Source organism: Furipterus horrens, unplaced genomic scaffold (assembly GCF_987537825.1).
Source record: "Furipterus horrens unplaced genomic scaffold, mFurHor1.1.pri manual_scaffold_4, whole genome shotgun sequence".
Lineage (NCBI taxonomy): Eukaryota > Metazoa > Chordata > Mammalia > Chiroptera > Furipteridae > Furipterus > Furipterus horrens.
Window position 1 is genome coordinate 96,699,543 of NW_028327174.1, and position 18,593 is coordinate 96,718,135.

At 41.8% G+C, this 18,593-nt stretch overlaps 2 protein-coding genes across 16 annotated transcripts in view; one reads left to right on the forward strand and one right to left on the reverse strand.

Moving 5' to 3' along the window:
• Nucleotides 1–7,134, forward strand: part of RAD52 (RAD52 DNA repair protein) — a 30,185-nt gene extending 23,051 nt beyond the window's left edge. For 6 of the 7 annotated variants that reach the window (XM_090273805.1, XM_090273808.1, XM_090273804.1 and 3 more), the window contains 5 exons: nt 2,722–2,930; nt 3,061–3,203; nt 4,203–4,286; nt 4,665–4,874; nt 5,298–7,134. In XM_090273805.1, coding sequence (XP_090129931.1) covers nt 2,722–2,930; nt 3,061–3,203; nt 4,203–4,286; nt 4,665–4,874; nt 5,298–5,359 — 708 coding nt within the window. In that variant the 3' untranslated portion in view covers nt 5,360–7,134. The remainder of the gene's footprint in view (nt 1–2,721; nt 2,931–3,060; nt 3,204–4,202; nt 4,287–4,664; nt 4,875–5,297) is intronic. The other variant, XM_090273807.1, reaches the window with a different exon arrangement.
• The window catches only part of WNK1 (WNK lysine deficient protein kinase 1), a 139,953-nt gene continuing 128,059 nt past the window's right edge, over nt 6,700–18,593 (reverse strand). For 8 of the 9 annotated variants that reach the window (XM_090273815.1, XM_090273813.1, XM_090273816.1 and 5 more), the window contains 4 exons: nt 17,833–18,035; nt 16,234–16,428; nt 10,074–10,261; nt 6,700–9,622 (listed from right to left, as the gene is read on the reverse strand). In XM_090273815.1, coding sequence (XP_090129941.1) covers nt 9,305–9,622; nt 10,074–10,261; nt 16,234–16,428; nt 17,833–18,035 — 904 coding nt within the window. In that variant the 3' untranslated portion in view covers nt 6,700–9,304. Of the gene's footprint in view, nt 9,623–10,073; nt 10,262–13,041; nt 13,084–15,293; nt 15,366–16,233; nt 16,429–17,832; nt 18,036–18,593 lie in introns of all 9 variants that reach the window. The other variant, XM_090273811.1, reaches the window with a different exon arrangement.

Consider the following 18,593-nt stretch of genomic DNA (forward strand, 5'->3'; position numbering starts at 1 on the left):
TGTCTGTTGGACTCAGCGCTCTGGCTTCTGAGCTGGTCACTGGAGCTCTCACCAGGTACCTGAGTCTGTACACTGTTGTTAGCGTCTCTGCAGGGGGAGGAGGGCCTGGAGATTCCTAGTCTCCCATATTGCTGACATCACTCTCTATTCCTTTTCCACTCTTATTTTTTCAAACGAATATGTTAAATGATATAAAACATACATACATAAAACTATATAAATCATAATGGCACAGCCTGATGAATTTTTAGGAGTTGAACCCATTTGCTTCCCCGATAGAGAAACAGACATTAGCAGCACCCCAGCACTATTTGCCTCCCATTCAGTATCTTGAATTTCTATTTTCAAAAGTAACGATTGTCCTAACTTCTCTGACTTCTAGCCTCATAGATTATTTTCCCTGTTTTTGAATTTTATATAAATGGAATTGTACAATTTGAGCATTATAAGAATTGAAGTATTAGAAAGTACATAGAGACAAGTGCACACATCATAGAGGGTTCAGCTTGATGAATTCTAAAACTGAACACATCCACGTCCTCAGCATTTGAATCAGACAGAACATTACCAGTATCCCAGAAGTCTCAATTGTGTACCTTGCAGTCACTGCCAGCCCCTCCCCTTATCACTGTCGCTGTCGGCAGCTGTCCGTCTCGAGAGACGATGGTGTAGCTTCTTAAGAGTCTATCTGCACCGCCGAGAATGGTTGTGCAGTCCGACTCGGGAGTGACACGGTATCTGTCTCCTCCCGTGTTGAATCGACATCTTGCGATGACGCTGGAGTGTCCTCTCCAGTGAAGCTGAAGCTACAGAGCCTGGGCAGGGTGATATGGAGGGTCTGCTGTTGCCCATGCAGCAGACCCCCCCTCTCTTCGCAGCTGAAGGGTCCAAGGGAAAGACGGAGTCAATACAGCTTGGCTTCAGGTGCGCCGCAGGAGTTGCCGGTGTTGACTACAACGTCAAACCGCCTTAGGGACTCCGGCTCCGGATTTTCTGTCGGGGTTTACTCCCTTAGCCTTCCCCCTGAAGAGGTATGCCGCAAGGCAGCGGAGGATTTTTGGAGTCAGAGTTTTCCTTCTCTGATGTGCCCTGACTGGAAGATCGAACCAGCGACACTTAGCTCGCAGGCCGACGCTCAATCCACTGAGCCAAACCAGCCAGGGTTTATCACTACCAAGGAAAACCACTTTTACCAACAGATTAGTTTTGACAATATTGTACTTTTGGGAATCAAACAGTTTTGTGTCTGGCTTTCATTCAACATGTTTATGAGATTCATTCATGTTGCTTGTAGCTTTTATCATTGCTGTGTACTTTTCCATTGCATGAGTATCCCATACTTTTTTCCCATTCTGATTTTAATTGACCTTTGAGATTTTATAGCTTTTGGTTTTGAATAGGGCTGCTATTAGCATTCTTGTACATGTCTCTTTGTGCAAATCCACTCACTTATCTAGGAACCCACTGGGTTGGGTCAGAGGATAGGCATGCACTTACTTCCAGGTTTCCAGTGGGGTGTACTAATTCCCACCCCACGTCACAGTGCATCAGAGTTTCAGTTGTTTCACATCCTCGATAGCCCTTAGCATTGTCAGGCTTTTTGATTTTTTTCAAAGCTCATTGCTTATTTTTTCTGATTTTTTTGAAGGTGTACAGTTCAGTGATATTAGATACATTCATTATGTTGTACAACCATTACTACCATTTATCTCTATAGTTCTTTCTTCTTACAAAATGGAAAACTATCATTAAGTAACAGTTTCCCACGCCACTGATCCTACAGCCCCTGGCAACCACCAGTCCATTTTCTGTCTGATTTTGACTCCTCTGTGTACCTCAAAGAAATAGAATCATACGTATTTGTCCTTTTGTGACTGGCTGTTTTACTTAGTGTAAGGTCCTCAATCCACATTGTAGCATAAGCTCATTTCTTTTTAACGTCCTCAGTTACTCCCCAATGTAGATGAGAAATTTTACTTTCAAGTTGTTTCTAGCAAAAGGTAGTCAACTCAGTCCCTCATTTTCAGTTATTGTATCAGTGTCCATATTATGAATTGAGAGAGTTCTTCCAATTGAAAAATCTCTGGATTTCTGTAGTGCTTGTGGCTTGGAAGTAAACAATCTGCCGTGGGCCACAAGACGCCCAGTCTTACATCTCTCATTGCTGGAGGAACAACTCCAGTTGGAAGATTCCCTGCAGTCTTGGCTCACAAACTATGTCAGTACTTTTCAAGTTTTCTTCTTCCTGTCATTTGGAGGACACTTAATTGTGCCACAGCGTACTTGAGGCTTCTTCTGTGATGAGCTGTGTTTGCAGGGGAAGTTCAGGCAGGAAGGGCAGGCAGAGAAGGTGCAGGCTGCCATAACCACTGCATGATAATTTCCATTTAAAAAAAAAAAAAAAAGGTAAATGTAGACAGCACCAGCTCCCATATTCAGTTACCAAGGAAAGATTCAAATTAGATTTTACAGACCATTTGCCCTAAATCAAAACTAAAATAAGACATTTTTATCAAAATTTCATTAATACTGAATGGTATAAAGTAGAAATAAAATTGTTTTTCTCCTCATGTAATTAAAACTATTACTTGAAGAGTTGGACCTAGAAGGCATGATGGATGAAGGATTATTAAATGCTGTTTTTTAGGACTCTAGTCCTTAAGGCAGGGTAAGGGGAAGAGCAGTTGGAAGAAGTAACCCCCCCACCTCTTCCCTCATTAGTTGCCTCTTGAAGTGGATTTAACTAATGTAAAGAGACAAGATTTTGAACCATCTGTGGAACAAGCAAGATACAGCAGCTGCCGACACAACATGGCTCTGGAACCCCCAAAACCACAGGAGATGATCTCCCCTTGCCGATCAAGCCACTCAGACAATGCCCACATTGTGGTAAAGGGAGATAAGGACAGCAGCTCCCGGTACACAACCAGGTTCCCCACTTTCCTCTCTGCCTTCTCTTTCTTCAGTCAGCATGTTGGTTTGTGTGACGTCTCAGGAACTAGGTATTGTTTATTCTATTAACTCAGGAACTCATTCCCACCTGTCATTCTTCTGATGCAGAAGTGTGGTGTCTGCTGTGGGGAGGGATGCCACCTACCAGCGGAAGCTCCGGCAAAAGCAGTTGCAGCAACAGTTCCGGGTGCAAATGGAGAAACAGCAGCAAGTTCAACTATCTGCTCCATCCATTGAAAAGAAGAATCAGGGTTTGTGAGAAGGATGGGAGTAGAGGTCCCAGGGAGGTGTACTCTATCTGGGGAAGCTTGTCGATCAAGTCCTGATCCTCTGCCCGCAGTGTGGTTTGGTCCAAGCTGGAGCTCAGTAGGCCATCCCTTGAATCACACATGGGATAGATGAGTCCAAAAAAAAATGAAGACAGTGAAATTCTGCCAAGTGTTTCCCCATTTCTAAAGACACTAAGGAAATGGGCCTTGATGAAACCTGGAACTAGAAATTTCATGGTACAGAACTTTTGCTTGTTTCTTTGGCTGTCTCTGCATTACAAAGACTTTCTGAGTTGTCTGAATATAAGACAAATTTGCCTATGAAGGTAATGGGACTTTGGCAATGATTTATCTATGAACTTCAGTTTATTTCAGAGTCCAGGTTCAGTGAGAGTAGTACATAGAGGTTATTCTTGGAGTCTTTCCCAAAGTGTAGAAACAGGAAGGGCTAATTTGAGACTAATTGGACTTTTGTCCAGCTTCTACCTAAGAATTATGAAGTTCATTAATATTCCCCTCATCACTGAGGCTGAAATTAATGTAGGGGGAAAAAAGCAACTCATTGTGCCAGGGATGTTCTTAGAATTATTCCAGATACTTTGCTTCTGAACCTTTGCAGAAGTCTGTGGGGCTGAAGGGTGGGAGTGTCCTCCAGGCCTTTCCCCTACCCCTGTGACCAGTCATTGTTTACATTGTTTTTTTCTACGTTGAATTTCTACTAAAGATTTTCTTGGAACAAGGATTATAGCTTTAAGAAATGTTGTAATAACCTCTCTATTTTTGCTGCTGAAGGAGAACTAAACTGTTTCCCCCCAATTTGGTAGGAAGAAATATTATTTTCACAGAGAGGACTGGAACGCAGGCATCTTGAGTTCTGCTCCTGGCTGTGCTGTGAACCAGTGTAACCCTGGGCAGCTTTGCATGCGGCTGCTCCCTCCAGTTGAGTTCTGTGGTCTCTCTCTCTCTCTGTGTGAACTGTAGCAGAGCCGCTGGTGCCTCCTTTGAAGCCCAGCACTTCCATAGCAGAAGGTGAAGAACCACTCACTGAGAACGACTTCCCTGAAGGTCAGTAGGGTCTAAAGGAATGCTGAGTATTCACCAGGAAGTACCTGTGAGATGCTTGTAAATTACTGTGCTGGACACCTCTGGTAGTTACAAATGCATTTTAAGAGGCATAAAAATTCTTTAGCCCCATCAAGTTTTAGGAAAAAGAGGGCCTAGAATGGATTGATGGCAGTTCTCCCAGAAGCACAGATTCAGCTCCTCTATTTTCCTAACCTAAGAGGAGCTTCAATGTATTTTAGGGGTTGGGGGCAGAAATTCTAAAAACTATCACAGGGCCCTCACGGCATGGGATTTCTTAGGACCTGTTGTTTCCAGTGCTTTATGTGCGAACACTTCCTTGTTTGCTGATCCTACATTTTCTGTGCTCTGTCCTTGCAGACAGTTTTGAAATATGGGCTATGGCTTCAGATGCAGGGGACAGTCTTGTCAAGCCCTTGTCTAAACCAGAACCCCACCTGACTGCTGCCACACCAGTCCCGAAGAACCACATGGTGACCCCGAACAGGACCACACAAAGCCTTTGCCGCCAGAATCCACAAGCAAAAGCTGAACCTTGGCACCTCCAAACTCCCAACGTTAACACAACAGGTAGCCAAGTGTTTTAGCAACAAAAATTTAAGGAGGGAACCTGGGTTTCATCCTATGAATTTTAAAGAACTATATTTAATTTAAAAAGTTGGATAGAATCATGACAGCAGTGTAAGAAAATAGAAGATAATTGGTTTGAGAGCCAGAACTTGTCCTTTGGGGTCCTGACTTGAGCCCTTGATGGTGATGGGCAGCTCAAGCATGACCGCATCAGAGCTTTCGTTGTGAGAAGGGGGCCATTGCGGCTTTTAGTGCAACTTGGTCTGGAGTTAACAGAGCGATGTCTTTCTCATAACAATTTTCAGACGTAGGTTTTTGGTTTAAATGAGGATCATTAACTAATACAATTCAGAAATTACTAGCTGTGAGTTGACTTTAAAATCAAGCCAGCTATCTACATCTCAACAGCTTTTTCTTCTATAGGCAACTGTGATTCCTATAGGAAGAACCAGGACATGAAAAGAAGGAAATTGGATCCACCTTAAGAAAGGCTCAGGTCACATCACTGGATTGTCACAGAAGAACTTTAGAAACTGCTTTTTGACCATGAAATTATTCATCGTTCCTAGGGAATGAGCTTTATTTCCAAGGATTTACTTGCTTCATTCTGAACTTTTCGAAGATTTGACTACTGGAGCCTACTGCAGATAAAGCTGAGCAGTTGGAAAACGAGTACATACTTTAAAAAAGCTTGGCACACACTGCAGTAGGCTTTGGGGAGATTAAATACCTTTTCTTGGGCTTTTAAGACTCTTATTATTTATTCCTAACTATTATGTTAATAAATATGTAACTTTTAGGAATCACCAGTGCCTACACCAACTTTTAAAAAAAATTGTTCACTTTTTGTTGTATTTTTTTCCATTACCTGTTATCCCCCATACCCTCTTTCTAACATGTACCTACATTAAATTGTGAGTGATCTCTGCCTTCTTTCATGTTAGGACACCAAGTTCTAATGTTGCTCATATGAGGACTGTGTGCATCATGCTCAGAACAAAGCCCACAATGGAGTTTTGCTACTGTGCATCACAATCCAGGCTGCTATTCTCATCTATGACAACCTCATTTAATAACAAAATAGAAAATATAAGTAGCAGTTTATATTTTCCTATTTTAGATATAATACAACCCACCTATAAACATAAATTGTTTTTCCATGGTGCTTAGATGTTTTACAATTCTTTCTCTTCAGTGAATTTGCAAGTTTACTTTTTAAGGTGCATTTTGGGCTGTACCTGTCATCTAATCTTGAAACAGTGGCTGGCTTTTACTATTTTTCGGATAACAGACCCAAGCTGGGAACCTGAGGCAATGAACTATTAAATAACAGAAGGCAGTCAGCCATTTCTACTCCTCGGTAAGATGAAGAGGCAATGGCTTGCCCTCATTCTCCCACTCCCTTTAATAAAAGATTTTATTTATTTTTAGAGAGAGAGGAAGAAGGGAGAAAAGAGAGAAACATCAATGTGTGGTTGTCTCCTGCATGCCCCCAACTGGGGACCTCGCCTGCAACCCAGCCATGTGCCCTGACTGGGAATCTAACCTGCAACCCGCCGGTTCACAGGCCAGCGCTCAATCCACTGAGCCACACCAGCCAGGGCTGATTTCCCTTTTATTTCACCTGCTGTTGTGCAAAATCTTTTGATTTCGATATCCTTATTTTCTTCAGAGTAAAGGTCATCTTTGAAGCATAACCTCACTTCCAGGTCAGAACAGCCACTAAAAACAGTTCCTGAAGTTAGGAATCCAGTTATAAATTGCAAACAAAACAGAGCTAATGAAATCATGAAAAAGGAATTGGCTGGAAATGAAACCTCACAACTCGACAAAAGCAAGTTTGGTTTATTTGAATGGTTTCATTAAATAAGTCTACAAAGGTAACAAACTGAAGCACAAAGTGCAATCTTACAAGAAGCGCAACACCCAGAGTTAGTGCAAAATGTACAATTAACGGCTGCGGAGAAACCCAAGGTTTGAATTCAGTTTATTCATTTTTTTAAAACAGTGTACATTGTTAAATAATGTAAGGAAAACATTTATAATTCAGAAAGATTTTTTTTAATGTGGAAAAAGATACTCAAAGTTGTACTATTAACACAAAAATAATTTAAACATTTCAGTAGCACTAGTTCATTCCTCTAGGCTTCAGTTATTTCATCCACAGGAGGGAAAAGAAATCAACAGTAAATAAAACCAGTTCTTACTTTTTTGTGTGAGTGAAGAGATCTCAAAATGATTAAACCAAAATAACAAACAATGTGCTGCATTTGGTTTGCTTGTTTCATCTTCGGCAGTCCCTTTCTCATGTGGCCACCTTCTTTGTTTTAGCCTTACTCTTACCATCACCCCAAGAATTATAAGCAGAGAACAAGTAAACAATTTTGAAGGAGGGCTTGGAACCCCTGCCCTGTTCATTTCTGCCTTCCTAAAATCTTCAGCTTTCATTTGCACCTTTGGGGCTTAGGCTGACTTAAGGGGACAGGGCCCACGAAGGAAAAACAGGATAGGAGAGCCAGCATGCTCTTCCCGTTGTGGCGGTTCCTGGGATATGCTGTTGAGGTGGGTAAGAGGTTAGAATATGTCAATTTCCCAACTCAAGAGTCCAGACAAGCAGCACCTCCAAAATTAAGAGTCCTAGCTTTTTTCCCCATCTGAGAATATAGAGATCCCAACGTAGCCAATTAGGAGAGTATTTCCTGAAAGCTCTGAAAATAATAGAACTGCCCATTACAACTAGGCATAGCTAAATAATACTGGTTGGTTGCAGTTATTAAAGAAATATTTGTTAATATGAAATGTGAGAATATCAGTTGCAATTGCAGAAATAAAGGTGGCATGAAAGATTGTGATCCTGCAACCATTTGGACATGATATAGGAGAAGAGCAGAAGAATAAGCATTCTTTTCTACAATGCTTAATTCAGATGTGGGTCCACTTTTCGCAAATAATACAGTACCCCCAAGAGAAATGCCTGATACACTTGCAACAAGAGGAAAGCAACCCAAACAGTTTCTCTTAGAGCAACATTCTCCATCTATGACTTTCCACTATCACGTTTTCCAACATCAAAACTAGCTTCCACCCACTTCGCTTTACGTCCAGCCATTTCTTCTAGGTCTGTTCGAGCCCAGCTCAAGTGAGTAAAGCTGATGGTGTCCACTGGCCAGGCATCACGTATGTTCTAAGCAAATCTGTTCTCCCACTTTTAATCTTTTTCTTTCACTTACCACATACCACCTTACTCTTAAATTGCCCGATTTTGTTCCAGCACCCCGCCTCAAACAACTTTCTGCTTTCGACCACTGATGTCAACTTAACTTCTCACCCTTGCTCATCTTACACCTGCTCTAGACAAAATTGTTAAATGACTTATAAAAAAAGAAATCTCTCAATTTCCCATTGGCATCATCCACTGCTGGGGTCATGTGGACTTCAAATTTCCTTCCATATGCCCTTTGCTGATCTGGGGTCTGATGAGAAGCTGATGCTAATGGCAGAAGCAATAGAAGTCCAAGGCACTAAAAAATCCAGCAAGCAATACTGGGTGAACAGAAGTATTCAAGTACAGTTAATTTATACAATTTTACATTCACATTTATTTATCTAATACAATGGAAATACAAAGGAGAAAGTTAAAGTGTCTCGATAAGTGAAGGACAGAGCTAGCTTTTTTTCCCAACTTTTTAAACCTTCCATATTTTCATCTTAAAACTACTGTTGTCCAACAACATTTATATATCACAGTGTTTCCACATCAAAACTGATGGCAAAGTTACATGTCCGCAGGGAACTTTTTTTTCCTAGTTGCTAATGCTGCAGTCAAAGCTGCTAGTATCATTTACTTAAAGCACTAATGACCTATCGTAAGAAAGGGTTGAAATCTCAGTCTCCTGGTGTTTTTCACTGGGTTCCAAAGAGAAGAAAAAAAAAGAAGGAAGGAAGGGAAAAAAGTGGGGGTTGGGTGGGGGAACAGGGAAGGAGACAGCCCAATACTTTTTTCTGTCTTGTGGTTTAGATTCTTGGAATAGGGACTTGAGGCGGGTACTCAGTTAAGAGCTCCACCCACTTGAAAATACGGATGGGGCATGGTTTTCCTTTGAGCACCCTTAGTAGCTTTCTGCTAAAGCCTTTCTCTTTGCTAGCTGTCACTGTGGGTACAGGTAGACAGGAAAGCACAATCTGAAGCTGGCCCACCCCAAGAAAGCTGCTCTTCCCTTCTTGTCCCACTCCAACTGATGGTGAAAGGGGAGGAACACTCTCCATCCTGAGGGCTCTAAGCAGTATTAAAAACATTCCTTTCTGGCAAGAAATAATCAGTTAAATGCAGCACTAGTAGTTAGCATATAGGCTACTTCCCCCGAACCCACCACCACTCAGTACTCCCTCTCCTGCCCCCAAATCTACTCAGTTAAAGTCTCTAGGTCTGACTAAGTGGTCCGCAAGTTGGAACCTGGGGGGTTGCTGATGGATTTCTGCAAATTGCTGATGTTGAAATTCTGTAAGGAGGCAGTCCCCACAGGCTGGAACTGCCCAAGTGGCTGTGGTGTGGGGCCACCTGACCCACTCCACTGAGTGCTAAAGGGGGGGGCTGGAAAACTGTACTGCTGTGGTGGGCACATAGACTTGGTGAAGTGACCTAGAGAGGTAGCTGATGCTGCAGAGATGGGGGCAGAGCCACCCAGGTTTGAGGTCATGGAGATGCACAGCTGGCCAGGTGCGGAGAACTTCCTTGCCATCCCAGGGCCCTGAAGACAAAACAACGCACTGTGAGTGAAGGGCGGTATGAGCATAACACGCACAGTGTGAAACGGGTGGTGCTCCAGTGTAGTTTACAACCAGGACTGCTGTAGTCTTACAAAACCTACCAAACCTTTAAATTACTATTGGCTCTTTACACTCAGCGAACAGAGGTGAGAATAACCATTCTGACTGGAAGTGGGCAGTATCGTGCGTGTGTGTATATGTGCAGGCACACGAGCGTATTAAAGGAAAAGGAAAGAAAATACTGAGCTGGGAGATAAGGATTCAGGAAAGGAAAAATTAAAGGTACCTAGGTGATTTTTTTTCCTTGTTTTTCTAAAAGTGTTAAAATGAATGAGCTACTAAGGTCATAGCTTGACATGTTAGGCACTAGTCCAGGTAGTTTGTATCGCCTCCAACTCAGATGTGCTAAGTGACACAAAAGGGAAAACCTACCTCATAGTTCATGTGTCCTTTGCTTCCTCTTCTGCCTGAAAGATTCATGGCATCTCGGGCCCAATTGTCTACCAGCTTGTGCAGGTCGTCTGTGAATGTGCCCTTCCTGCTGGAGGTCAGGGCAGGAGGCTGAGCTTGGGCGGCTTGGCTGTTCACTGCTCCCCCAACAGTGTTTGTGCTGCTGGTCCCTAGAGTTAGAAGAAGCAACAGAATATAACCATTAAAAGGCATTTGGATTCTAATTTAATGAACAGGAAAAGCGTCACAGAATGACGGGCAAGCCACAGAATGAGGAAAGGATGGACTGGGAAGCCATGCAAGGAAGGAAGGAGTCCAAGGTCTTACTTAACCAGCGCTTTGACATAACAGGTAACGAAACCAGATTCTCTTCAGGAGCTGCAGGAAGGCTAAACTCAGGATGCTGGTCGGCACAGGGGGCAGGGGTCGCTTTCGGCCCACCCACACAGCATCTCAGACTGCTCCCAGCCACGTACTGATGAGGGACATGTTGGATGGGCAGTGAGGCTGGTTGCTCTAGAATGCGACAGAGCGCAGGGCAAAACAAGGTGATTTCTTGAGCACTGGGGCAGGATTCAGGTAGGAGTAACAGAAATGCAAAAATAGGTGCTTGCCCAGGAAAAGATAGGTTTCCCAAACCGTACTGACACTGGAAAAATCTTCAGCCATTCTTTAATGGAAAGAGATGGTAAGAGAAACAGCAAGCTCTGTTCAAAAAATCTTTCACCTGGACCCACAAACAAATTTGTAAACATAAAACTCGGGAGGAATTAAGGCTTCAACCTCTCCCAATTTCCTATGAGTAGAGAACTAAGACTGCTTGTGAGGAAGGTTCACTACGTGCCTGAATCTTTTGGCTCCAGGAGGGCAAGCTATTCCTGAAGATGACCTAAGTTTCAGCCGGTTCAAGGAGTCTCAGCCCTTCTACCCCCACCTCTTCCCAGAAGAGCAAGCACTCTTATGTGGAAGCAACGGGAACATTCAGCTGAGGTAGGGGTGCAAAGGGGAGGAGGAAGCTTTGAGGTGTGATGAAGGGATTCTATTTTTATGGTTTGATGAGAAAGAAAGGAGTCTGTATCCTGCCTGATTTCGGCTCTGCTGGAGGGCACACTGAAGGTTATGCGAAGAGGCAAGTTTTAGGGAAGAGGGAAAGAAGAGTCATGGTCTTGTTTTTCTACTCTCATCCCTACTTTCTTACCAAATTTCATATTTGCTGCAGAATAAATAAAAGCTACTGAAGTTGTGAGCCACTAGGCCCTAAGATATCCAAGTAATGCTGGGGGAATCAATCAGTGCATACACTTTCCGGCTTTCAAGGTCAAAGCACCAGAGCGCAGCAGCATACCCGAAGCAACGCTGCCACTGAAAAGCCCTTTATAATCCCCCACTGGCCAAGTTTATACCACACTGCCCAGGGAACGGCACCCACAAGCAAGTCTGTACTCGAGTCACAGCTAGGTCTGAGGTGAAGCTGCAGAGGAAGGTCACATGCTTCTTAACACCAAGGCAAGACATGGAACTACTGTGGTGTGTGTATCAGTTCCCTCAGTGCCTGCTGGAGCCACAGGGGGGTCGCTATTGCACATACAGTGTAAAGGGAAGAATAAGTTCCCCTACGGTACCAGAAACCCAAGGGGACAAGTACAAGCACAGGGAACAGCCTTCCTCGACTTGCAAGAGGGAGACAGTGGTGGAGTGGGAAGCAGAGGCAGCGAGGACAGCAGCTGTGACGGTGAAACTCAGAAGGCAAGCGTGTCGCATGCATGAGGACTAGCATCCTGCTTGGTGAGCTGGATGATAAGGGAGACAATCAAAACAAAAACGGAAATTATTCCAAGTGAGCAGAGCTGTCAAAAGCCAAACACAAGAAGCCCTGCAGAGGTGAGCACAGCTTCCTCACAAAGCTCGTGCTGGGGGTCACACCTCTCTAGTCTCATGCTTGTCACCTTCCATGCTGTGAGGCCCCTTTATAACCAAATTTCATTTTTCATTTTAATCTCTATTATACAATACTGGATTCTGAAAGTGCGGCTTATACCACGAGGGAGAGTCAGCCATACAGCTGACCCTCTTATACTGGCTTCTGATAACAGGCCTTCCCCTTAAACAAGGAAACAAACACATCCCTTTCTGACCAGAAATTAATTCCTGGGAAAAGATGACTATAAAAACTAAGAGGACATGTAGTGCGTTTAGTCCATTTTGGTAATAAAGTATTTAGGAACCTTTCTGAGAACACCTTGTGCCTTTCAGCATATACTGACTTACTTCTAAACCTCTCTCGGTTCTGCTAAAAAGCTCTCAAAGGTAGTATATGCTTTATCACCAAAAACCTGTTTTTCCATTTTCTCATGCCATAATACATTTTCCCTGCCCCCATGTTGCCAGAGCCTAGTAACAATAACCTATTAGTAGCCAAAACTTACTGCCCAGTATATCCCAAGTATAGTGTTTGTTGGCTGACCCTCTAGGTGGCCTGCAGGGCTGGTGAACCATCTTCACTTTAATGAGAGGCCACCGATCTAAGAAGCCACACGACAAAGTCACATTTCTTGCCTCACCAATCTAGCAAACTTGAGGATACAGACCTGTGTGTGCTTTGACCACTGCTGATTTTCCAGTGGCTGGCACATATTTGTCAACTAAATAATTCTTCCCCAAAGGAGTCAGGAGTCCTTGACCTCTGTGTACATATCCATGGGCACAGCAAGCCATAACTGTCACAGAGGTAGGCTCACAGGGGTCATCAATTCTGAGGTGCTTTCTTAATCTGGAAGGATAGCCCCCGGTCAGCAATTCAGCGTGTTAAATAATATATTAGAAAAGGGTGCAGAACTAGAGAGATGGAAGCTGGAATCAGTGAGTTGTAAGGCTTCAAGATTCAAACAAATCATGGATAACAGGTTTTGCAATCAAGGACCAAAATTAACAGAAAAAAAAAGATAATTACTACAGAGCTGGTTGCAAGGACAGACTTTTTTCACCATCTTCCCTGAAGCACAAAGAGAGAGCAATGTGTTAAAAATAAAAGAAACATCAGTGTAAAATATTTAGAATCTCCAAACAGCACACAAAGTCCCAGCAAGAGAAAGCAGGAAGGGAGACAGACCGGTAGGGCCTGGAGCCCCTGCCATACATGCAGATCCATGGGCTGTGCTCACTGGCTGTTAGCCTTCACCTGGTTATCTGAGGGACTGTGGTACCTGGCTGACAGAAGCTGAGTTTCCATACCCAATCTTTGTATCTAAAAGAGTAATGCTCTGCGTTAAGGTTCTGGGATGGGGAGGAACTCCAGTCTCTCAATTTCACCGCTTGAATTTCAAATACCCAAGCAGTCTTTCCATTGGCCCTGTCTCACTTTCTGTTTCTCCTGCTGGGTTGTTAAAAAAGCACTCCATTAAATTCATTAGCAATTCTAGGCTGATTGTATCATTGTTACAGTTTTCACATAATTTAAATTGGCTCGTATATTTCTACATCCTAGATATACATACTAACGCTTACCTCTCTAGGAAGATGTATAAAAAGTATATGGAAAACAAGCAACTTTTGAACATAAATAAAGCATTAAGGCAAGCCATGCTTCCAAACCATTATCTATTTTGAGAGCACAGAATAATGCATTCAAAACTATTAAGATGTCCATGACTATAAGCACCTGTTTCTTTTTTTCCCCACATTTGCTTTAAATCTGCCTCTTGCAGTTTGTTCACCAAGGCTTATAAGATATATACTGATGTGCCTTCAACAGATGTAGGGCCTCTTTAGACCCAAAAGGAAGAGGTAAGAGTTAATATTTTGACACACTTTCACTTGAACCACAGTGTAATACCACCTACCTTTCAGAGTGTGATGAGAATTTAAGTGGTACCTGTCACATTATACTTCACAAAAAGCCTTGGTTCTCATTATTCCCTCTTAGACACTTCAGGGGCGTTAACATAGGCCAGATGTCACATTTTACTTTGAAAAAACTTGTCTCCTGTTAACGTCTTTTCATCTTTCTAGCTGGACATGCTAATATGCTTGGTCCAGCCTAGTTTAACCAGAAAGTTATTGACCTGACTGCTCAAAAATCACACATGCTTGGAAAACTACCAAACTGGCTAATGCCTTCCACATCCTTCATCAGATGGCTCTGGACATGTGAGGGAGGCCCAAGGACCTCGGAACCATACTCAGGAACAGTGATGGCCTCTTAGCACATGCATTTAACAAGCACTTCAAAAACCACATCAGAAGTTTGAGGCCTTCACAGAGATCTTTATCTAAACTCTTAACAAAAGGTTTTCTATTTCAGCCCTATTTTTGTTTTAAAATTTTTATTTCAATATACATTTACTGATTACCATGTGCCAGGCAGGCACTGGCCAATCATAGAGAAATGTGCGCTCCTCCATGTACACACGACTATCTGATTTGTACAACAACCCTAGAAGACAGGCACCATTTCCATTTCACAGATGGGGAAGATGGGCTGGAGAGGTTGGGTGACTAGCTATTGTGTCTTGTTTTTAAAAAGAAAGCCGAAAAATCCCAGCAATTGAATTAAAAAGACCATTTTCACTTGCAGGTGCTTAGATTTTGTCTTAATAGAATAAACGCTCTATGAAAGTAACTAACTACACTGAAACCCTTTCAACCTCTGATTTTATGTAGTTACAAGGCAGTGGCGGTGAAAGGATTCAATGAAGAAATTCTAGCATCTTTTTAACTGACAGATGTTAAGGCTTGATCGACCAGAAAAGGATCCCAACCTCCTTTGAAAAATAGGGTAAAACTTTTACCTGCTTCCAGAATCTAAGTGCATCAGTGGTCAAGATGCTTTGTGTCACTTCTAATGACAAAGCAAGGGGCATTACTGAATAGGTCTATGAAGTTCAGTCTTCATTATTCTAAAGGACCTACCAATCTATGTAGCCTGACACCATGTCTTCCCTGTCATGGACCTATAAAGAAGCAATTCTACCAGAAAGTTGTTTTGAAGTTTATAGAAACCTATTATTATTTCTACATCTTTGATCATAATCAACACAGGGACCCAAACTTCTGAGGGTAATAGTCGTTCAGCCAAGCCGCCAATTAGATGATATACAGAGACAAATGAAAATGAACTGCGTGAAACAGCAGACCCAAGCAGCAGAAAAACAAGGACGAGGAAGGAGTAAAGGTGTTACACACAAAGAGCCAAGCAGGGCGTACTCAGAAATCGGGTCCTCCTGCCACCAGGTTTGAATGTCACCTGCTCAGATGCACAGTTAAACTTCGCACAGCCTGTGAGAGGGGAGAAACAGGGAAGAACAGAGAGAAGAGACAGAACACAACTACATGATGTTAGAAACTAGAGGCCGGAGTGGTGAAATGCGCTACAATGGCACACAGAAGAACAAGCTTCTAGGGAAAGGTCAGATACACAGGATAGGAAAATTAGGCCTCAATCTCAATTCCCTCCATCTGCAAAAAGCTGAAGCTTTTCACAGTGGAAATAATGCTAGCTAGTTTATTGTCTTACCAACAAGTTCATTTATCTTGTGAAGAGACAATCTAATCTCTAATTTCAGCAATAAATAAAGTACCTAAGCTAGCTATTCATATATATTTTTTCCATTCTATTCTACCCAGATACCCAGCTCCTTTCAAGTCTTGTTCTAATGTTACGAGAAGCTCTTTCCTCTTCAGGTATGTTTTGAATGATCATTAATAAATAAAACTGTATTTGAAAAGTAGATTTTACACACACACACACACACACACACACACATATATATATACATACATAAAATTGAATTATAGGGCTATTCATCTTAGTATGCTACTCCCATACTTAGAAGTTTAAAAAGTCTACACTGGCAAATCCCAAATGAGTCCTTCATATAGGTCACAGACATAAATGTTTTACTGGAATCCTTTGAAAAGAAGCTATTTCACCCAATGGGAGGGCTGAGTCCACCTAATCTCATCATTACCCCCACCACTCATTCAGCCCAAAGGTCCTTGGAAGAGTACAACACCCAAGTGATGATCTGGTCAGCTGGTCTTCCAATGCACCTTAACAATAGGTTGCTTATCAGGCTTTTGTCCCAGATATGGCAATATCTCATTTTAATATTTTTGGAAGATGATGATTTCTTTCATTTCTCACCTTGACCTGGAGCAGAAAGGCTTGGTACTGAAATGGCACCATCACTGGTGAAGGCTGAATAGAGGTTGTCACTGGAGGGAGATGGCTTAAGGGGCTGTAACAACTGATTCTGCCCCGTCTCAGGGACGTTGCCAGGAGGGTGGAGGGTTTGTTGGGGGTGCAGGACTGAGGCCGCACTCTGACCAGACAAATTACCTGCCAGAAGAGAAAGTGGCGTGAGGAAACAGCTTTCCCAAAGCACTTACTAGGCACTGTCCTTATTCCTCCCGTTTGTCTCATGGAGTGATTAACGGGTCAAAAGCTATAACTAATGAACTAACAGGAGGGAAAGTGAGAAATGACATGAGAAGCAACAGCTAATACAGCTATAGGAACTTACCCTGAGAGATTTTAGTTTCAGATAACCTAGATGGTTCACAGGTCTGACCTGAGTAAGAAGAGTAGAATGTGTAGTGGATATGAGAATCCCATTTTGCAATGCCACACGAATATAAACAGGTTCGCCAAACAGCGTCTGCTTAACTTTTCTTGTAAGCAGGTGTCAGATCAAGTAAAAAACAGGTATCAAAAAATAATGTAGGTGACTATAGTAATGCATATTTAAAATTATTCTTGGTAGGTTGTCTTTAATCATTAGTCAAGTGTCTTATAATTAACTAATTTCTCCATTCCCTAGTAACTAGTGGAATAGAAGTCCACTCCAAAAAATATGTCAAAATTTGGATCAGAATCTGAATGAGTTGATATCACTTATAATCACATCTCTACTACTGAATTGTTTCTAACATGCTAGAGAAGAGTTTGGGTCTCTAAAAGCTTCCAGAGAGTGGAAAGCTGCTAAGATGTTTGCAACTGCTCTCCAACATATCTGTATTAGACCTGCAGAGCAAATGTGAGGCATAAACTTATTTCAGACTTTCTCACTTTTCAACTAATTATCTGTTAACATTATCATAATTACACCAAAGGGTGAAAACTGTCTATCACAATCAAAATAGACCTATAGTTCATTACAAGAGATTATCATTTAACTATTTTTTAAAAAATTATAAACACTAGGAAGTTCTTTATTTTCCAATAGAGGTAAATAAAATAAAAATTTCAATCAAGGAAATTACCTCTTAAGACATACTCAAGTATATAAGTGAAATTTATATTCATCCCAGTTGCAATTATGACCAAATCATTCGTTAAAAGAAAGAACCTATCTGAACTTTACTAAGTAGAAATCAATGTATTTTCTTCCATCTGCCCAAGAGTTTGGGGAAATATATAAGGTATCAGTTACATTTAGCAAGTGTAAATGTAAATAAAAGCTAAATGTTTTATCCTTAAGAATTATAAATAAAGACTATCAATAGACAGCAATATAGATTATAATGGAGCAGGTTATTGTACTCACTTAGTCTACTTCCATAGACTAAAAAAGAGGTATTTTATATATGGGGAGTAGAGAATTCAAGGAAATAAGATTACAAAAGTCAATCAAACTCTTTTGGAATTTAACAAAAATAACAAATGTTCAATAGGTTATATATACTGCTGAAGACAGAAACAAAAGATAGGACATCCATGGCTGACCTGGTCCAAGGTTTTTACCTGAAAGCTGGAGGCTTTTATTCCCCATGGAACTGTTGCGACTAGATTTGCTGCCTTTGCTTTTAGTGGGTCGCCGTCTCCTCCCTGAAAGGGGGGCTGCTGGGGGAATAATGACAGCAGGGGGAACCTTGCCCAGTTTGGTGTACAAAGACTCAATTTCATGCTTCTGGCGGCTTTGCAGGTCTTGAATCTCTTTAAGATGTCTATGAAAGATAACCAAACATAATTCAAAAATATTAAAACCACTTTGTTCAAACAAGAATTAACCACATATTCTTTAACCTCCAGTCAAGTATTTACACACTTTTGAATCTTTTCCTCAAATGTATTTAATCTAACTTGTACTACCATGAGATTCTAGTTTGTCAACTCATCTTGCTGGCCTCCATTACTCAAGCCAAAATCCAACAAGTTCCCAACCAATAAATGGTTGATGTGTTAGGGGAAAAAGATTTTAGGGCTTTTGAGGCTACACACAGGAGTACTGAATTTGCTACTGTGACCTAGTTTGTCAAATATGACCAATAAAACCTTCAAACATAATCTACGTTAGGTTAATAATGATGTTAAATGATACTAATAAAAGTAGTAATATAGTAACAATAATACAAAGGTGCGGATGAAATTCTGTAACTAGAACTGCTGTGGGTCCTTATGATTCACAGGAGACCCAGTGAGAACTACATTCATAACTACCTTTTGCCTATCACCCTCTTTAAAAGAAATGAGACATAAGCATATTGCAGTAAAAAGAATATTAA